The sequence below is a fragment of the Rhincodon typus genome, chromosome 12 (genome assembly GCF_021869965.1).
Source record: "Rhincodon typus isolate 14 chromosome 12, sRhiTyp1.1, whole genome shotgun sequence".
In the NCBI taxonomy this organism is placed as follows: domain Eukaryota; kingdom Metazoa; phylum Chordata; class Chondrichthyes; order Orectolobiformes; family Rhincodontidae; genus Rhincodon; species Rhincodon typus.
This window is the reverse complement of record NC_063343.1, coordinates 8,754,432-8,770,597: the sequence shown is the minus strand read 5'-3', so window position 1 is coordinate 8,770,597 and position 16,166 is coordinate 8,754,432. Positions and strand designations below refer to the sequence as shown.

The following is a 16,166-nucleotide window of genomic DNA, read 5'->3' as shown; positions in this document are numbered from 1 at the left end:
GGCCTAGACCCTTCATCAGATGAAGGGTCTAGGCCCGAAACGTCAGCCTCTCTGCTCCTATGATGCTGCTTGGCCTGCTGTGTTCATCCAGCCCTGCACCTTGTTGTCTCGGATTCTCCAGCATCTGCAGTTCCTACTATCTCTGATTCAATGATGAATTAAAGATCTTTTTGAGGACGGGAGAGAAAGTTTAGACCTTTTCATTATAACTGGAAAATGAGCGATGATGGCATTAAAAACATGGACAAGACTTTTGAGAACTTCAATACACATCTCTAACAAAAATCAAACTGTGAGGTCCACTTACATACATTTCAGAGTGTATTTAATTTCGATTGTTCAGCACGGAATGATATCACCCGACTCAGGGTGAACTAGGAGCTTGCGCCTGAAAATTTGAAAGGAGACAGTAACCAAAGGAAAGATGCTCTGGAACCAGACAACATCAGTGCTGATGGTGTGCAGTGGAACTCAGATTTGGCATCTGGAAGAGCCCCAAATTGAAGAGACACACAAGGGAAAGCATATGGACTGTTATGTTAGGCATCACTGAAGTTGATGGTCCTGCTATCCTGGGCTTGCATAGCTGCAAAGAGGTGTGACTGACCTCAGGAAACCATGAAATGAAGGTGGCATCACTGAAGGTTGACGGCAGCACCATCATTGAAAAGCACCCTGTAATCAGAAGCTTGAAAACTGAGTGCTTTTATGACGGGGTTGAATGATTTGATGATTTTGAGCATCGCCTCACCACTGGCCCAGAATAACGCACCAGTAGGTCTAGAGTTCGAAAGACAGCTCATCAGATGGCACTCAGAGAGCTGCCCTCTCCACACAGAAGATGGGCCAGAAGGAGGAAAACCCAGGGAAGAATTCTCTAACCCCTCAGTTAGGGAGCAGGATGCTGTCTTCACAACATTAAACAAGGTAGCAGACTCATTTCACACCAACAGCCTATTTGTCCTCTGGTAACAGGGAAATATCTCCAGTTGTCACATGCTTTCTTTAACTAATTAACTAACGTATCATATCTAAACTGTTGTTTCTTAACAAACTGAACAAACTATCAGAAAATTGCTAGAAATTTTATCCTGTGTATATGAGGTAACTGTGATCACGAACCCCTCAAAAATCAACACAAGTAGACCCTCACCAAGTGCCAAGAGACGAAGGATGATCCAAAACCTGCCTTATTGTCACGCCAAGCTACAACTCTCAAGGTTAAGATGAAACTGGCTGAGGAGTTACTGGATGGCAGGAAGTACAGGATCAGATAATTAGACATACCCATAAAGGAACACAGGTGAGAAGGCGGGTTTCCAGGAACTACCACAGCTGATAGAGGGACTGAAGCTGTGCTGTTGGCATTATTCAGCATCACATGCCAGCACTGACCCAACTCAGCTAACAGACACTCACTGAAAGAACAAGACATTTCTGCCAAGCAAGATACTCCCCCCGATCATCTGGAGGATATAAGTCAACAGAAAGAGGTCAATGCTTCAATAAATGTCAAATTCTTGCTTAATTTGATTAAAGCCCAAACTGTAGATGTATGGGAGACAACACTGAAAACCTGGAATACAGAAAAGGTTGTTGTAGTGTGTGGCAAAGCAGGAGACAATATTTTTGTTTCGAGGGCTCTTGGTGAGATATTCTTTTCCAAAGACTATTTTTCTTTGGTTTTTCAGGGGCTCTTTTTCATCATTTTCACTAATTCACTTCTTAAATAATGCAGTCACGAAGTACTATCATCCATGGTGTCTGTGTTGAATTTATTTTTTAAGGCCTTTTTCTTTGGATAGATTAAAAATAAAGTATACATATCAAAGACTGGCTGCTATGTCTTTTAACTTGGAATGAACATATAAGATGCTTTTGTTAATTTATTATAAATAAACCTCCCAACTGCCAGATACATACACTCTTCCCAAACCCCCTCCTCTGGGATCCACTGTTGTTACTCCCTCACTCCCCCCTCACATTAAAAAAAAATCCAGCACAGAATGTTAACTATATGCCAAAAAAATGATCAGCTTTCCTTTCTAATTATACAGTCATAGAGTCATACAGCATGGAAACAGACCTTTCCGTTCAATTCATCCATTCTTACCAGGTTTCCTAAACTAAATTAATCCCATTTGCCTGTATTTGGCTCATATCCCTCTAAACCTTTCCCATCCATGTACCAGTCAAAATGTTTTTTAGAAGTTGTAACTGTACCTCTGTTAAATGCACCACCCTTTGTATGAAAAAGTTGCCCCTCAGGTTCCTTTTAAATCCTCTGCTGTCACCTTAAACCTATGCCCTCTGGATTTGAACTCCCCCACCCTAGGGAAAAGACCTTTGCTTCACCTAATCTATGCCTGTCATGATTTTATAAACCTCCAAAATAGTTAATCGTGTCAAATAAAAGTGATCAGAAATCAAGGCCGGATTTTTTTTAAAACTGAAAAATAAAGTTCATCAGATTTTAAGTGACTGCCAAGGGCATGAGAGAAGCTGTTCTTTCAGCAACTGAAACAAGTATCTATATATGCCCTGAAGAAATGCAAGGATAATTTATTTGAAACTTACGTGATCAGTTGTGCATTATCATGCTTCTTTCGGATCAGTGTCTGCCGTCTCCACTTTAAAAAGGACCACAGCGTGATGTAGGGATCCTCTCTCACATCACACTTGTTCTCATGAGTCCACACCTCCAGGTGAACCAAGGCAATCCTGATATTCAGAGACCTATAATACTGAGGGGAAACACTCAGGTAGAGAGACAAACTCCATGGGCAGTCAGTAATGGTCTGATCAGTATACAAGAGCACAACTGCCTAGTTAAACCAAAGTCAAGTCAATGACTTGCAACTTGTATCACTTGTAGGGAAAAAGACCCATACATTTACATGTATTTTGCATTTGAAGTGAATATCCACGCCAGCAAATAATGAGAGGAATTTAAATGGTGCCTCAGGATATTCCAAAGTGCTTTAGAGCCAAGGAAATACTTTTGAAGTGGAAACACTGTTGTAGTGTAGGAAATACATCAGCCAATTTATCTATTGTAATGTAGGGAATACATCTCTTGATACCATCTCTGATACCTCTCTCTCCTTCCTGGACCTCTCTGTTTCCATCTCTGGCAACCAGCTGGAAACCGATATCCATTTCAAACCTACTAACCTCATCCCGCTCCCTTGACCTGTCCGTCCTCCCTGGACGGATTTCTGAAGAAGGGTCTAGGCCCGAAACATCAGCCTTCCTGCTCCTCTGATGCTGCTTGGCCTGCTGTGTTCATCCGGCTCTACACCTTGTTATCTCCATTTCAAGCCCACCGACTCCCACAGAATACTCCTCCTCCCACCCACCTTCCTGCAAAAATGCTATCCCCTATTCCCAATTCCTTCGCCTCCGCCGCATCTGCTCCCAGGTTGAGGCATTCCACTCCCATACATCTCAGATGTCCTCATTTTTCAAGGACCATAACTTCCCCCCCTCAGTGGTCGAGAACGCCCTTGACCATGTCTCCCGCATTTCCCGCAACTCATCCCTCACACCCCCTCCCCGCAATAACAAACAAAACAGAATCTCCCTCGTCCTCACGTACCACCCCACCAACCTCCGGATCCAACGCATCATCCTCCGACACTTCCGCCATCTGCAATCTGACCCCACCCTTATCTGCTTTCCGGAGGGACCACTCTCTCCAGGACTCCCTTGTCCGCTCCACACTCCCCTCCAGCCCCACCACACCCGGCACTTTTCCATGCAACCGCAGGAAGTGCTACACCTGCCCCTACACCTCCCCCCTCACCCCCATCCCAGGCCCCAAGAAAACTTTCCACATCAAGCAGATGTTCACCTGCACATCTGCTAATGTGGTATACTGTATCCACTGTTCCCGTTGTGGCCTCCTCTACATCAGGGAAACCAAGCGGAAGCTTGGGGACCACATTGTGGAACACCTACCCTTGGTTTGCACTAAACAACTGCACCTCCCAGTCGCAAACCATTTCAACTCCCCCTCCCATTCCTCAGACGACATGTCCATCCTGGGCCTCCTGCAGTGCCACAACGATGCCTCCCAAATGTTGCAGGAACAGCACCTCATATTCCGCTTGGGAACCATGCAGCCCAATGGTATCAATGTGGACTTCACAAGCTTCAAAATCTCCCCTCCCCCTACTGCATCTCAAAACCAGCCCAGCTTGTCCCTGCCTTCCTAACCTGTTCTTCCTCCCACCTATCCCCTCCTCCCACCTCAAGCCCCACCCCCATCTCCTACCTGCTAACCTCATCCCGTCCCCTTGACCTGTCCGTCCTCCCTGGACTGACCTATCTCCTCCCTAACTCCCCACCTACACTCACCTTTACTGGCTCCATCCCCACCTCTTTGACCTGTCTGGCTCCTCTCCACCTATCTTCTCCTTTATCCATCCTCTATCTGCCTCCCCCTCTCTCCCTATTTATTTCAGAATCCCCTTCCCCTCCCACACATTTCTGAGGTTTAGGCCCAAAACGTCAGCCTTCCTGCTCCTCTGATGCTGCATGGCCTGCTGTGTTCATCCAGCTCTACACCTTGTTATCTCTGTAGGAAATACAGCAGCCCAATTGTGCACGAGAAGCTCCCACAAACAATAATATAAAGGCCAGATAATGTATTTTAATGTTATGATTAAGGGCTGGATATTGACCATGACACTGGGTGATATGCAGTACAATTTGACATACATATAAATTCATGCTAATACAGCTTTGGTCTCACCTTATCAACATAGTTCACAGTTTCCTTCAATTTCAGTTTGGTCTTCTCCAGGTCCCAGTTATGCTTCTGAAACTAACAGGTGATGGAATGAGATAGAGAAAAGCCTAAGCATCCCTAAATATTTTAGCCAAGCCTGACTGGAACTGACATCAGCTTCCCAACATCCTGAGGTCATTGCAAAATGGACTCAGTGAAGAAAGGTTTTTGACTCATTTGAACTTATCTAATCAGGATACAGTCTCCATTAGAATCTTCCCAATATGACATAGAGTCATAAAACACAGAAACAGACCCTTCGGTCAAACCAGTCCATGGCTATTGCCTCAATTAATCCAGGATCATGAAAGCATGGGAGTTGGAAGATGAAGAAAGATCAATTGCCCCTTCTACCATCCTGGATAATGGAGGTGCTGACAAATGATGGCAATCAATTTCTACCAGTTAATCTTGGCCTCAGCTATGTTTCCCAGCAACCTGCTCCTCACCACTCTCAATGTCAAAGAGTATTTCATGGAATCTGTCTTCAACCTGCCAGGTTAGCCTGCTGCCTGATAAACCTGCAATTCATGCCTCCTGTGATGAATTTGGGAATTGGATTTCAAAATAGCAATAGATGGACGTGCATCAGTCCTGTAAAGTTTTTAAAAATGTTTTTAGGAAGTCCTAAGTACATCAGTTCCAAGAAAGCATGTGATTGCAGCTGAGTGCCTGGGAGAACCTTTGTAGTGTTAATGGATAAAACATTTATACTGTTGGCTTTATGACAGGCAGAGTAAACACTTTAGTTTTGCAATGAATTCAGCACCAAAAGTTTAAAGTTTTAGTTCAGGAGAACTGGTGTAAGGGCTGCCCATGTGTGAAAGACACAAAGTGGGCAACAAGGGATAAACAGAGTTAAATGCCTGCTCTAGCATTTAAGTGAAACACAATGGTTCTTTGAACAGGGCTGCACCAAGGTGAACAGGAGGCCCTATGCAAAAGCCATCTGAGGCAGTTTGAAAAGGATTAGCCTATTAAAATACAACAAGTGATTGATTCCAGCCTCATTAATGAAGGGATGTTGTCCCATTAGGTGAACAGTACCAGTTAGAACAAGGGGTGCAGATCTCAGTCAGCCTAACTCATCGTGCAGCTGTGAAAACAACAGCTAATAATGTAGTAATAAGTTGTTTCTTTGAAGTTATTCACAATATTAAGAAATAGGTTCTAGTTAAAGATTCTTCAGATAATCACAGAAATAGATACACATATATAACGAAAATATAATAGGAGCAATAGGGGAAAACACTCAAACATAATTGTGAAATGTTAATTAGCCTCGGGAAATGCTTTCCACATCTCTTAAAAAGATGCCTGGCAACTCATTGTTCGCAGCTCATTAAAAAGTGCTAAAGTAGAAGTAGCTGTATAGCTTTACATATAACTAACTTTATAATAGAAATTAATATTATGAATCTTAAAGCAGTTAGTTAGAAACAACTGACTTTTGTATTTTATATATATATTGTATATATAATTGGGATAGTGGAAAATATAAGAGGAATAACAGAATTTGATAGAGATAGCACATGGAATACAATGAATAACAGAATTCAAGCAGTCCTTAGAAATAAGCAAATTTGGGACAGGTCCGAAGGAGTATAATCAGTAACTTTGGAATGCAAATTAATAGGATGCATAGAAAGATCCCAACGCCTGGAGACTACAATATCTGTTAAACACCATGAGATCATGGGAATCTGGGGCTGTCCATAGGATCGTCCATCATTGATTAGGTGTTTCAGAGGATTGGATGTATAGAATAAGAGGAAGGACACAGTGACCAAGTTGAATGTGATTATCGTAACATCAAATGTATAAAAATCCTGTATTTCACTGTAAAAATCAAACTGTATCATTGATCTCTCTTCTGATCTGAGCCAAAGCTTAAGAGACCGACTGGGTTCTCACGTCGAGGTCAGATTCGGGGAAGTCTTTGGTCCTCTCCCTGCATTAACCAGTTGTTGCTTGAATAAGAATAAAGTTTGCCACTTGCCTGAATCCTGCCTGCCTCCTGAGTCTTTGTCCCCTGTCGGGGGGTTACACTCCTGCACCTGGGAGTTCAGTTAAAAAGGTAGAACAATTTCTCCTAGCATGGGAACCAAGTCAGCTATGGGAAAGCAATCAACTTAGCTGGAGTGTTTTACTGTGGAGCTTCCAAGCTAAGAGAGTCTAGATTGAAAACTTCAAGTTGAAAGGTTTAGGCCATCAAGAGTGATGAAGGGTACATGCTTGTGTAGTCAGAAAAGAATAATAAAAATTCTCTTCGTAGTCCAAGGAAAAGAAACTGACCAGTTAAAAACAGCTAAGACAGGATGATATTTCTGTGGGGTCAAATTCCTATAATAAATGGTGTTAGGCAATTTGTTGAAAATTCGTTCTGTTTGTGTTAAGGTATTCTGAACTGCCTGGTTTACTTGTTTTATTTCTTTTGTGTAATAAACTTATATTCTGTTGTTAAAGAGTACTTACAGCCTCGTGTGAACGTAGTTCAGGAGTTAAAAATCACACTAACTGCAAAATTTAAACATATGATCTATCAATCCAGGTTTCATTTAATGTGGTACCTTCATAGAGTCTTCCAGCATTGAAACAGACACTTCAGTCGAATTTATCCATGCTGACCAGGCTTCCCAAACTAGTCCCATTTGCCTGCATTTGGCCCAGTAACCCTCTAAACCATTCCTATGTTGTCTTAGCTCTAGATTTGACTATTCCAATGCATTCCTCTCTGATCTCCCACGTTCTACCCTCTATAAACTTGAAGTCATCCAAAATTCTGTTGCTCATGTCTTCGTTCACACCAACTTATCCATCAACCCCTGTGCTCATTGATCTACGTTGATTTAACTTTAAAATTTTCATCCTTGTTTTCAAATCCTGCCAATTTAAATTCTAAGTTCTTGACCCTCGCCTATCTCCGTGATCTCCCCAGCACCATACCCCTCGAGAGATATCTGTGCTCCTATTTTTTTTTCAACCCAATTTCAATCACGTTACCATTGGTGGTCTTAACTTCCACTGCCTCAGCCCTAAGCTCTGAGATGTTTCCTCTGCATCTCTCCACCTCTCTTCCCTTGATTTCCTGATTTGAGGTGCTTCACAAAAATTACTTGTTTGACCAAGCTCTTTCTTATCTAACCTAATATCTTCTTACCTGGCTTGGTAGCCTGGCATCTCTGCAATGTTTTATTAAGTATTAGTTGTTGCTGCTACAGGTATAGTCTTAATTTATCTTCTCTATCCTATATGTGACCTCATCAGGAAACCAGCCACTCTTCATGCTTGCTGGGAAGGCAGGTAATCGGGAAGGTTGAGACCCTTTAGTAGCTATAACTTGGTCACTTAAGAGCTTTAATTGCTGGTGAATCATGAAATTCCCTAATGGATCTTCCCACTCAACCTTTAAGTCTTGAGGTGGCATGAAGAGGGTGAGTATCTCTCTAGGGCTAACTTGCAGAATTACTTCTACTCCCATCACCTCTGGGGAGGGGTAAATTGTCCCCAGAGTAACAATAAATAGACATTTCTAAGGTTTTGGAGTAGATTTGTAGCTGAAGGGTACATGAACACCAACTGGCTACAAAAAGACACGACCAATACTCACTCATCTCAATCCACATGGACAAGGAGAACCACCAATTTGACTGGGACAACACCAAAATCCTGGGACAAGCTAAGCAGAGACAGGCACAGGAAATCCTAGAAGCCTAGCACTCCATGAAGCATGCTATTAATAAACACATTGAGCTCGACCCCATATACATTCCCCTACGAAGGAAAACCGAAAGTGAGGCAATCCAGCTCAACGGACCCCAGAGTTTAAAAACCAGGCAGGAAAACACACCGACACTTCATCAGAGGCTGCACTGAGGATGTTACCCAGCATGGTAACAAAACATCTGCGATACAAGAAACCAGCTCGGCGAGCCAACCAACCTCAATAAATAGACATTGTCAACAAGCAGGCTACAAAACAGCACAGGGATCACATCAGAAGGATGTAATAGGAGTTAATGTCACTTGGAGCAATAATCTTCATTTGATTGTACAGTGGTTGGGCTGGGAGTGCCTGATAGGGAAAACCTGAATGTTCTTTTTCTCAGCCAAAATGGGGTTCAACATTATCCTTCCTGGTCCACAGGAGATGAAAGCAACAGCCATTTTACGCCAGGGCAATGATGTGGCACAAGAATTGACATCAATATCCCCAGGCTAGGAGGGAATTAAAAATAAATTAGAGATGAGTGTGCAAGGTGGAATGGGTTGGAACGGTTCTCCATCCATTGTTCAGTGACCTGCTTTAAAATAGGTGGATGTTGGGCAAGGAGAGACCTAGATATGGTGATGGTTCCCATTGTGGGTGAACCTAATTGACCAGGTGGCACACAATGGCCACCAAAGCAGAGTACCAAAGACATGCCAGTGAATACAGACCCATGCCCAAAAAGAGTTCTGGGCAGGGGGCAAGAGGTGGAATTGGGGGAAAATGTCTCTCTGTCTTACTCGGAATAAAATGATCAGTAGGAAAACATATCACACAAGTGCAGAATGGACCCCAAAAGCTTATTATATGGCTGCCTCGCACTCCACAGATGCTGCCAGACTATTTTCGGCACTTTCATTTATATTTCAGAATTTGAACTTCAGCACTATTTTATATTTTGCTTCTTTTTACAAAATTAATTCACCGGATCTGAGCATTGCTGGCAGGGCCAGCATTTATTGCCCATCCCAAGTTGCCCTTGAGAAGGTGTTGGTGACCTGTTTTCTTGAAGTGCTGCAGTCCACATGCTGTAGGTAGACCCACAACGACAAAGAAGTGCCAGAATTTTGACCCAACGATACCGAAGGAACAGTAAGCTATTTCCAAGTCAGGGTGTTGAGTGGTTTGCAGGAGACCTGGCAGGTGGTGGTGTCCACATGTACCTGCTGTCCTTGTCTGCCTAGATGTTAGTGCTCACGGGTTTGGAACAAACTGCAGAAGGAGAATATGGCATGAGGTAAACTTGGAACTTGAAGCTTCTACCTACTGGGACACAATGGTCATTCTCTCTGAATATAAAGTTACTATGCATTTTGCAACTAGTAAGCTTGGCTCAATCTGCTTCCTCCATCTTCAGGGAGGAACAATACCAACCTTCCTCTTTCAGTGGGTGAATGATAGCTAATAAGCCAGCAATGAGAATGTGTTGGGGCAAAGTGTGCATCAGGAACACATGATTTCTGGCTTCCTCTGGCAGCTCATTCCATATGTGTACCAGCCTCTTTTAAGTGTTTCCCCTTTCACCTTAAACCTACGCCCTCTAGTTTTGGACTCCACTTCGCTAGGAAAAAGACCTTGGCTATTCACCCTATCCATGCCCCTCATTATTTTATGAACCTTGAGAAGGTCACCCCTCAAAACCTCCAATGCTCGAGGGAAAAATGCCCCAGTCTATTCAGCCTCTCTTTATAACTCAAACTGTCCAGTCCCAGGAACATATATGTAAATCTTTTCTGCATCCCCTCAAGTTTAACAACATCCTTCCTCTAGGAAGATGACCAGAATTGTACAAAGTATTCTAAAAGTGGCCTCACCAATGTCCTGTACAGCCACGTCATGATGTCCCAACTTTTATACTCAATGTTATGACCAATGAAGGTAAGCATGCCAAATGTCTTCTTCACCACCCTGTCTACCTGTGACTCCACTTTCAAGGAACTGTGCACCTGCACCCCTAGGTCTCGGTTCCGCAACACCCCCCAGGGCCTTAACATTAACTGCATAAGTCCTGCCCTGCTTTGCCTTACCAAAATGCAACACTTCACATTTATCTAAATTAAACTCCATTTACCACTCCTCAGCCCATTGGTCCATTTTATCAAGCTCCTGCTGCACTCAGAGATAACCCACTTCACTGTTCACTAAACTACCTCCTATATTCACAACGAAATCATTTATATAAATGACGAAAAACAGTGGACTCAGCTCTGTTTCCTGTGCGCACTGCTGGCGATTGCCCTGCAGTCCGAAAAGCAACCACCTACCACTTACCTGCAAAATCCCCTCTAAGTCATTCAATATCTTGACTTGGAAATATATCACTATTGTTTCACTTTGCGGGGACAAAATTCTGGAACTCCTTCCCTAACTTGACTTTGGGCATCCCTACACCCCAAGGACTACAGCAGTTCGAATAAACAGCTAACCATCACCTTCTCCAGGGTAATTAGGGGTGGGCAGTAAATGCTGTCTTTGCATCCCACAAATCAATTAAACAAAATTAACAACAGATAGTTTGGAAAGCCCAGATGAAAATTCACGAAACTCCTAAGACGTACTATGGTTGTTCTTAATTGTGTGTCTATTCTAGTACTGAGTGACAGTGAAACAGCAGCATAATCTAAAATTATTATTGGTCACTGGGAACAAAAACATAATACCAGCCTTCCATTTCACATGTCATCTGCATTACGCTATTGCACAAAGTCTGGATCCGACACAATTGAATGTTTTCCCATTTCAACAGGCAGGAAAGTGGAGTTGAGGATTATCAGATCACACCCATGATCTTACTGAATGGCGGGGCAGGCTCAATGCGCCAAATGGCCTACTCCCACTATTATATCATAACGTCCAACCCCACTTACGACTGCAAGGCTGGGACTTCTGTCAGCACTCAGTCTTTCTATCCAACCAGCCTCCATCCTTAATTATCCTCCTTTCCATCTTGCTCAATTCGATTGGGCTAATGGACTAGGAGCCTTGACCATTCAGTTCGACCTGTCAGTGAATAAATCAGATGATTGAAGAATGCAAGGACCATAAAGAGCCTTACCTCAGCATAATCGGCCACTACATACAGCTCCACATACTTCATATCCTTCACCACATCTCTCTTTTCCTGTACACAGCAGACATAACACGTAGAGCCACACATTATAATTGACAATATAGTGTTCAGATGCAGATCTATGTAATCTCTTGCAACACAAGAGATTCAAAAAGAGGTCTTTTAACATTAAACTAGCCTAATTTCAATTTAACCATCCTTGTTCTAGGGAGCTGAAGTGTCAAAATGTAACAGATTTATTTCACTTCGGTTTGAAAAAATGATTCTACCCTGTCAACACATCTGCTTTAACCAATTTGTTTAAATAAAGGAGAGAAAATGTTGTAATGGACTCAGTGCCTGTTAGTTTGCCATCATCTCTTGGTGTGCCATCATATTCAGTGTATTCTCCAAACTGAGTGGGAAAGGAAGTTGTGAGGAGGATGCAAAGTGGTTTCACAGGACTTAGAAAGCAAAGTGAACAGGTTAGATCATGGTAGATGAGTATAATGCGAATCCATGCAAGGTTATTCATTTGGAGAAGCAAAATTAAGAAGTCAGAATATTTCATAACGGTGGAAAGTGCAGGTATATAAAGGAACCTGAGTGTCGTTGTCAACAAGTCAATTCAAGTTAGCATAGAGGTGCAGCTAGCAGTTAGGAAGGCAATTGGCATGTTCGCCTTTATCACAAAGGGGCTTGAGTACAGGAGTAACGATGTCTTGCTGCAGTTCTATATAGCGTTGGTGAGATAGCACCTGGACTAATGAATTCACTTTTAGTTTCTTTCACAAGGAGGGACATATCTATCACAAGAGGGAGTGTAATGTTCACCAGATTAATCTTTGGAAAGGCGAGACTGTTCTATAAGTGATTGAGGAGACTCGGGCTGTTTTCCCTAGAGTTTCAAAGAATGAGCAGTAGCATGTAAATTCTTACAAGGAGTGACAGAGAGCATGTTTCTCTTGGCTGATGACCCTAAAACCAGGAGGCATATTCTCAGGGTAGGATGGAGGCCACTTAATGCAGAGATAAGGAGGAGTTTCTTCGCTCACAGAGTGGTGAGTGTTTGGAATTCTCTACCCGAGAGTGTTGTGGAAGCTCAGTCACCGCTAGATTTCTGGTAAATAATGATATCAAGGGATATGGAAATAGTTTAGGAAAATGGCATTGAAGTAGATGAAACGCCAGGGTCTAACTAAGGGGTGCAACAGTCTTATTGAGTTGAATGGGCCACTACTGTTCTTAAGTTACTAACATCACTTTGTACACCATTAGCTATCAAGTTGTTTGCTTAAGATTTCTTTTTTTTTAAATCTTGCTCAAATGAGGATTTCCTCGTCAATTTATTTGAAATTGATAATGTCAGTTACTGAAATTGAAGTGTTTTTTTTGGAGTTCCACATTTGTATCTTAAAAAAGTTTCTGTCAATTGTCTTTATGAATGTGTCACTGTGAATGCTGGTGTCCAATTCAATAGTCAATGAGGTAAGATGATAAACAATAAATGCTAGACATAGACAATGGAAAGATCCCAAGGGTAGAATGTCCATCAATAAGAATGAGCAGCTGAAGGTTTTGAGTGACTCTTGACAAGACTTAGTTTTCTGCAATCCTTACCAGGTGATGTGCTGGATGAAATTGGCTGGTGAAATCTTTGACCCAATTTTCCTCATGTTTGCTTTCTTGATGTCCACATGTCCCTCTTTTAAGTTTTACGTGTTCAGTCCTATAGATAAGGTGATGGTCAAGGCTATCTTCAAGGGGTTGCACCAAGTAACTGAGGTTCACATTTAGAATGATCAAACCCCTAGTATAAGAGATATCAGAGAGATAATGTTGTCAGAATTTAATTATCAGCTTATCACTGCCTCACGTTCTTACAGTTTAAAGGACAGAGAACGAGGGGGCAGAATGAGCAAGGTGTCAACATTTTAAAGTCAGAGACCTGAGCTCATATCTAACCGCCCAATGTTTGCTAGCATAAGGAACCAAGGTGTCGTGAATTTGGGCAACCTCAGTCCAGCAATCCTCCACCTCCATCACAGAAATATTTTACATTCAGTTGGCCACATCATTCACTGGGGAGAGTCAATCCTTGAAACAGACAAAAGGTAAGGTGGGGTGAACTAGTCCTGGAGCATGAGTACAAAATAGCTCACAGAGATTGGTCAGTAGTTTTAAACTTGGCCCAGTATTCTTTTCCTCTGAAGTCAATGGAAATAAAGAGTGCGGGGCAAGGCTGAGAATGGACAATGGGAAAATAATCACCAGTTTTGTGCCACTAGCCCAAGGACAGTTTTATCCCCAATGAGTGACAGGTGCAGTAGGTTCTGAGCTTGAGACTGACACAAGCCGTCAGAGCAGAAGGGTTACCAAGCAACGCACAAAGTTGACAATTAATAAGCAAAGTATAAATTAACCCTTTTCCAAAAACTAACGTTTGTCACCTTTTAACATAGAAATCAGCCACTAGACCCATCATAATCGTGCTGGTTTTTGCAAGGGCCAGCCAATATATTTCCCCAGCTGTCACCAGCTAAAGGCAGTCCCTGGGTTGTGAATGGGTTCTGTTTCTGAGTCCGTTCAGAAGTCAATTTGTATTCAAGTTGGAGCACCATGCAGGGAGGTATAAAGCAGCCACTCATAAGTACAGGAAATGTTCATATGTTAGATCTTTAAAACTATACCCCTATATGGGATCGCATTCGTGAGTCAGATGTTTGTAAATCGGGTGCCCCCCCCGTACTTCCTTCCTGCCAGGAAAATTAGTCTTATTTAAGTGTGTGCCCATCTGCCATCTGTAGATTTTGATGGAACATGTTTCACACAATGCAACCTAGATCCTAACAACATCATGTACGAAAAACATTCCTTCATTTTCGTCAAACTCTTTCCTAATTATGTTAAATCTATGTCCTTGATTACTGACCCACAGAAAACAAATTCCTCTTATGTCTTCATCAAAACCTTTCATTAATTTTGAATACCTCCATTAAATTGCCCCTTATCTTATCTTGATGTGTGGAGAATATTCCCGACCTTCCAATCTCTCCATTTCATTGTGCTTTGATATCTTTCCAAAAGTGTGACATTCAGAACTGTACAAAAGGTTTCCAGCTGATACTCTAAGGATGCAAGGTCGGCCACTTACGACTGAGGTAAGGAGAAATGTCTTCACCCAGAGAGTGGTGAGCCAGTAGCATTCTCTACTGTAGAAAGAAGTTGAGGCCAAAACATTGAAAATGTTTCAAAAAGGACCTAGATATAGTTCTCAGAGTTAAAGGGATCAAAGGGTATAGGGTCAAAGCAGCAACATGGTATTGAGTGGGATAATCAGCCATGATCATGTTGAGTGGCAAAGTGAAAAATGGCCTACTCCTGTTCCTATTTTCTACATTTCTATGTTTAATCAGAGCTTTTTAATATATCAGCATAATTTCCTTGTTTTCCTATGTTACTAAGTCAATATTTATCTTCCTCAGTAGTTACCAGGTTGTCCAGTTTTCTACCATCTGCAAACTGCTCTTTGGTACACACTCTTCATGCCCGAGTCTGTGTTGCCTCCGTACAGCAGGAAAAGTAATGGTCCTAATACTGACCTCTACAGGAACACATTTTTCACCTTTCCTTCAGCAGGAAAATGTCGACCTGGATTTAGTGATAGTGGATGGTCCCACCTCGAGGTCTAAAGCCAGTAGTGATCTTCCCTCAATGGTCAGTGAGATCCAGGGCTACATTTGTTAAATGCCAGGAAAGACAGGCCTCCTGAGTGGAAGCAAGTTAGAAATCCAGCATTAAGGCAAACAAGGCTATAGCCAATTGCTGAAAAATTGGATTAGAATGATTAAGTACTTGTGTTGCATCGGCACAGATTCGATGGTTCAAAGGGCCTTTTTCAGTGCTATTGACATCTACAACTCCATGGATCATCCCAATCTTTGTTTGTGCTGCTGGCTGACAGATTAAAATTGACAAGAGCTCCAAGTGAACTCCCATATTCATTCTTCTTCAATTAGCATCCTAAGGTCTTTTAGGCTCATCCAAGAGGATCTCAGTTGAACATTACACTCAAAAGACAACACCTCTGGTGTTTCAACTCTGCCTCAGTGCACGCTGAGGCATCGACCTGAATTATGTGGCCAAATCTCAAGAAGGGCATGAACCCATAACCTTACAATTCAAGAGATGAGAGTGATACTACTGAACACAGGCTTCTGCCAAAGGACTAAATATATTGTCTTTTATAATAATTGGCTTAAAGTCCTCACAGCAAACAGCGCTTGTGATTTGAACTATATATGATGTTAAGAAAAGTCATTCTGCCTCAGGTAGCAAAGGTATAGAAGAAATTTCTTGTGTAAATTCTTGAAGAGTGAAAATCTCCAACCACACACAATTTGCTCCCTATTTTCATGTAAACATTAGCAGGCTGCTTTGTTTGACCTTGTCAGAAAATCCATTGCAGGAAGTTCATTGTTTTCATCTTGGGACCTGTATTGCGGCTTCCTTCACTGATATAAATAGGAAAATGGCTTTTTAAACTGATTTTACTC

General features: G+C 42.2%; 1 protein-coding gene across 2 annotated transcripts in view; it reads right to left on the bottom strand.

Moving 5' to 3' along the window:
- Positions 1-16,166, bottom strand: part of LOC109915822 (disintegrin and metalloproteinase domain-containing protein 19) — a 75,776-nt gene that overhangs the window by 50,992 nt on the left and 8,618 nt on the right. The window contains exons 3-5 of one of the 2 annotated variants that reach the window (XM_048604036.1): positions 13,231-13,420; positions 4,757-4,828; positions 2,578-2,744 (exon numbers count right to left, since the gene is read on the bottom strand). The exons of the other annotated variant lie outside the window; for it this stretch is intronic. Of the exons in view, the coding sequence (XP_048459993.1) occupies positions 2,578-2,744; positions 4,757-4,828; positions 13,231-13,420 (429 nt within the window). The remainder of the gene's footprint in view (positions 1-2,577; positions 2,745-4,756; positions 4,829-13,230; positions 13,421-16,166) is intronic. 2 annotated transcript variants of the gene reach the window in all.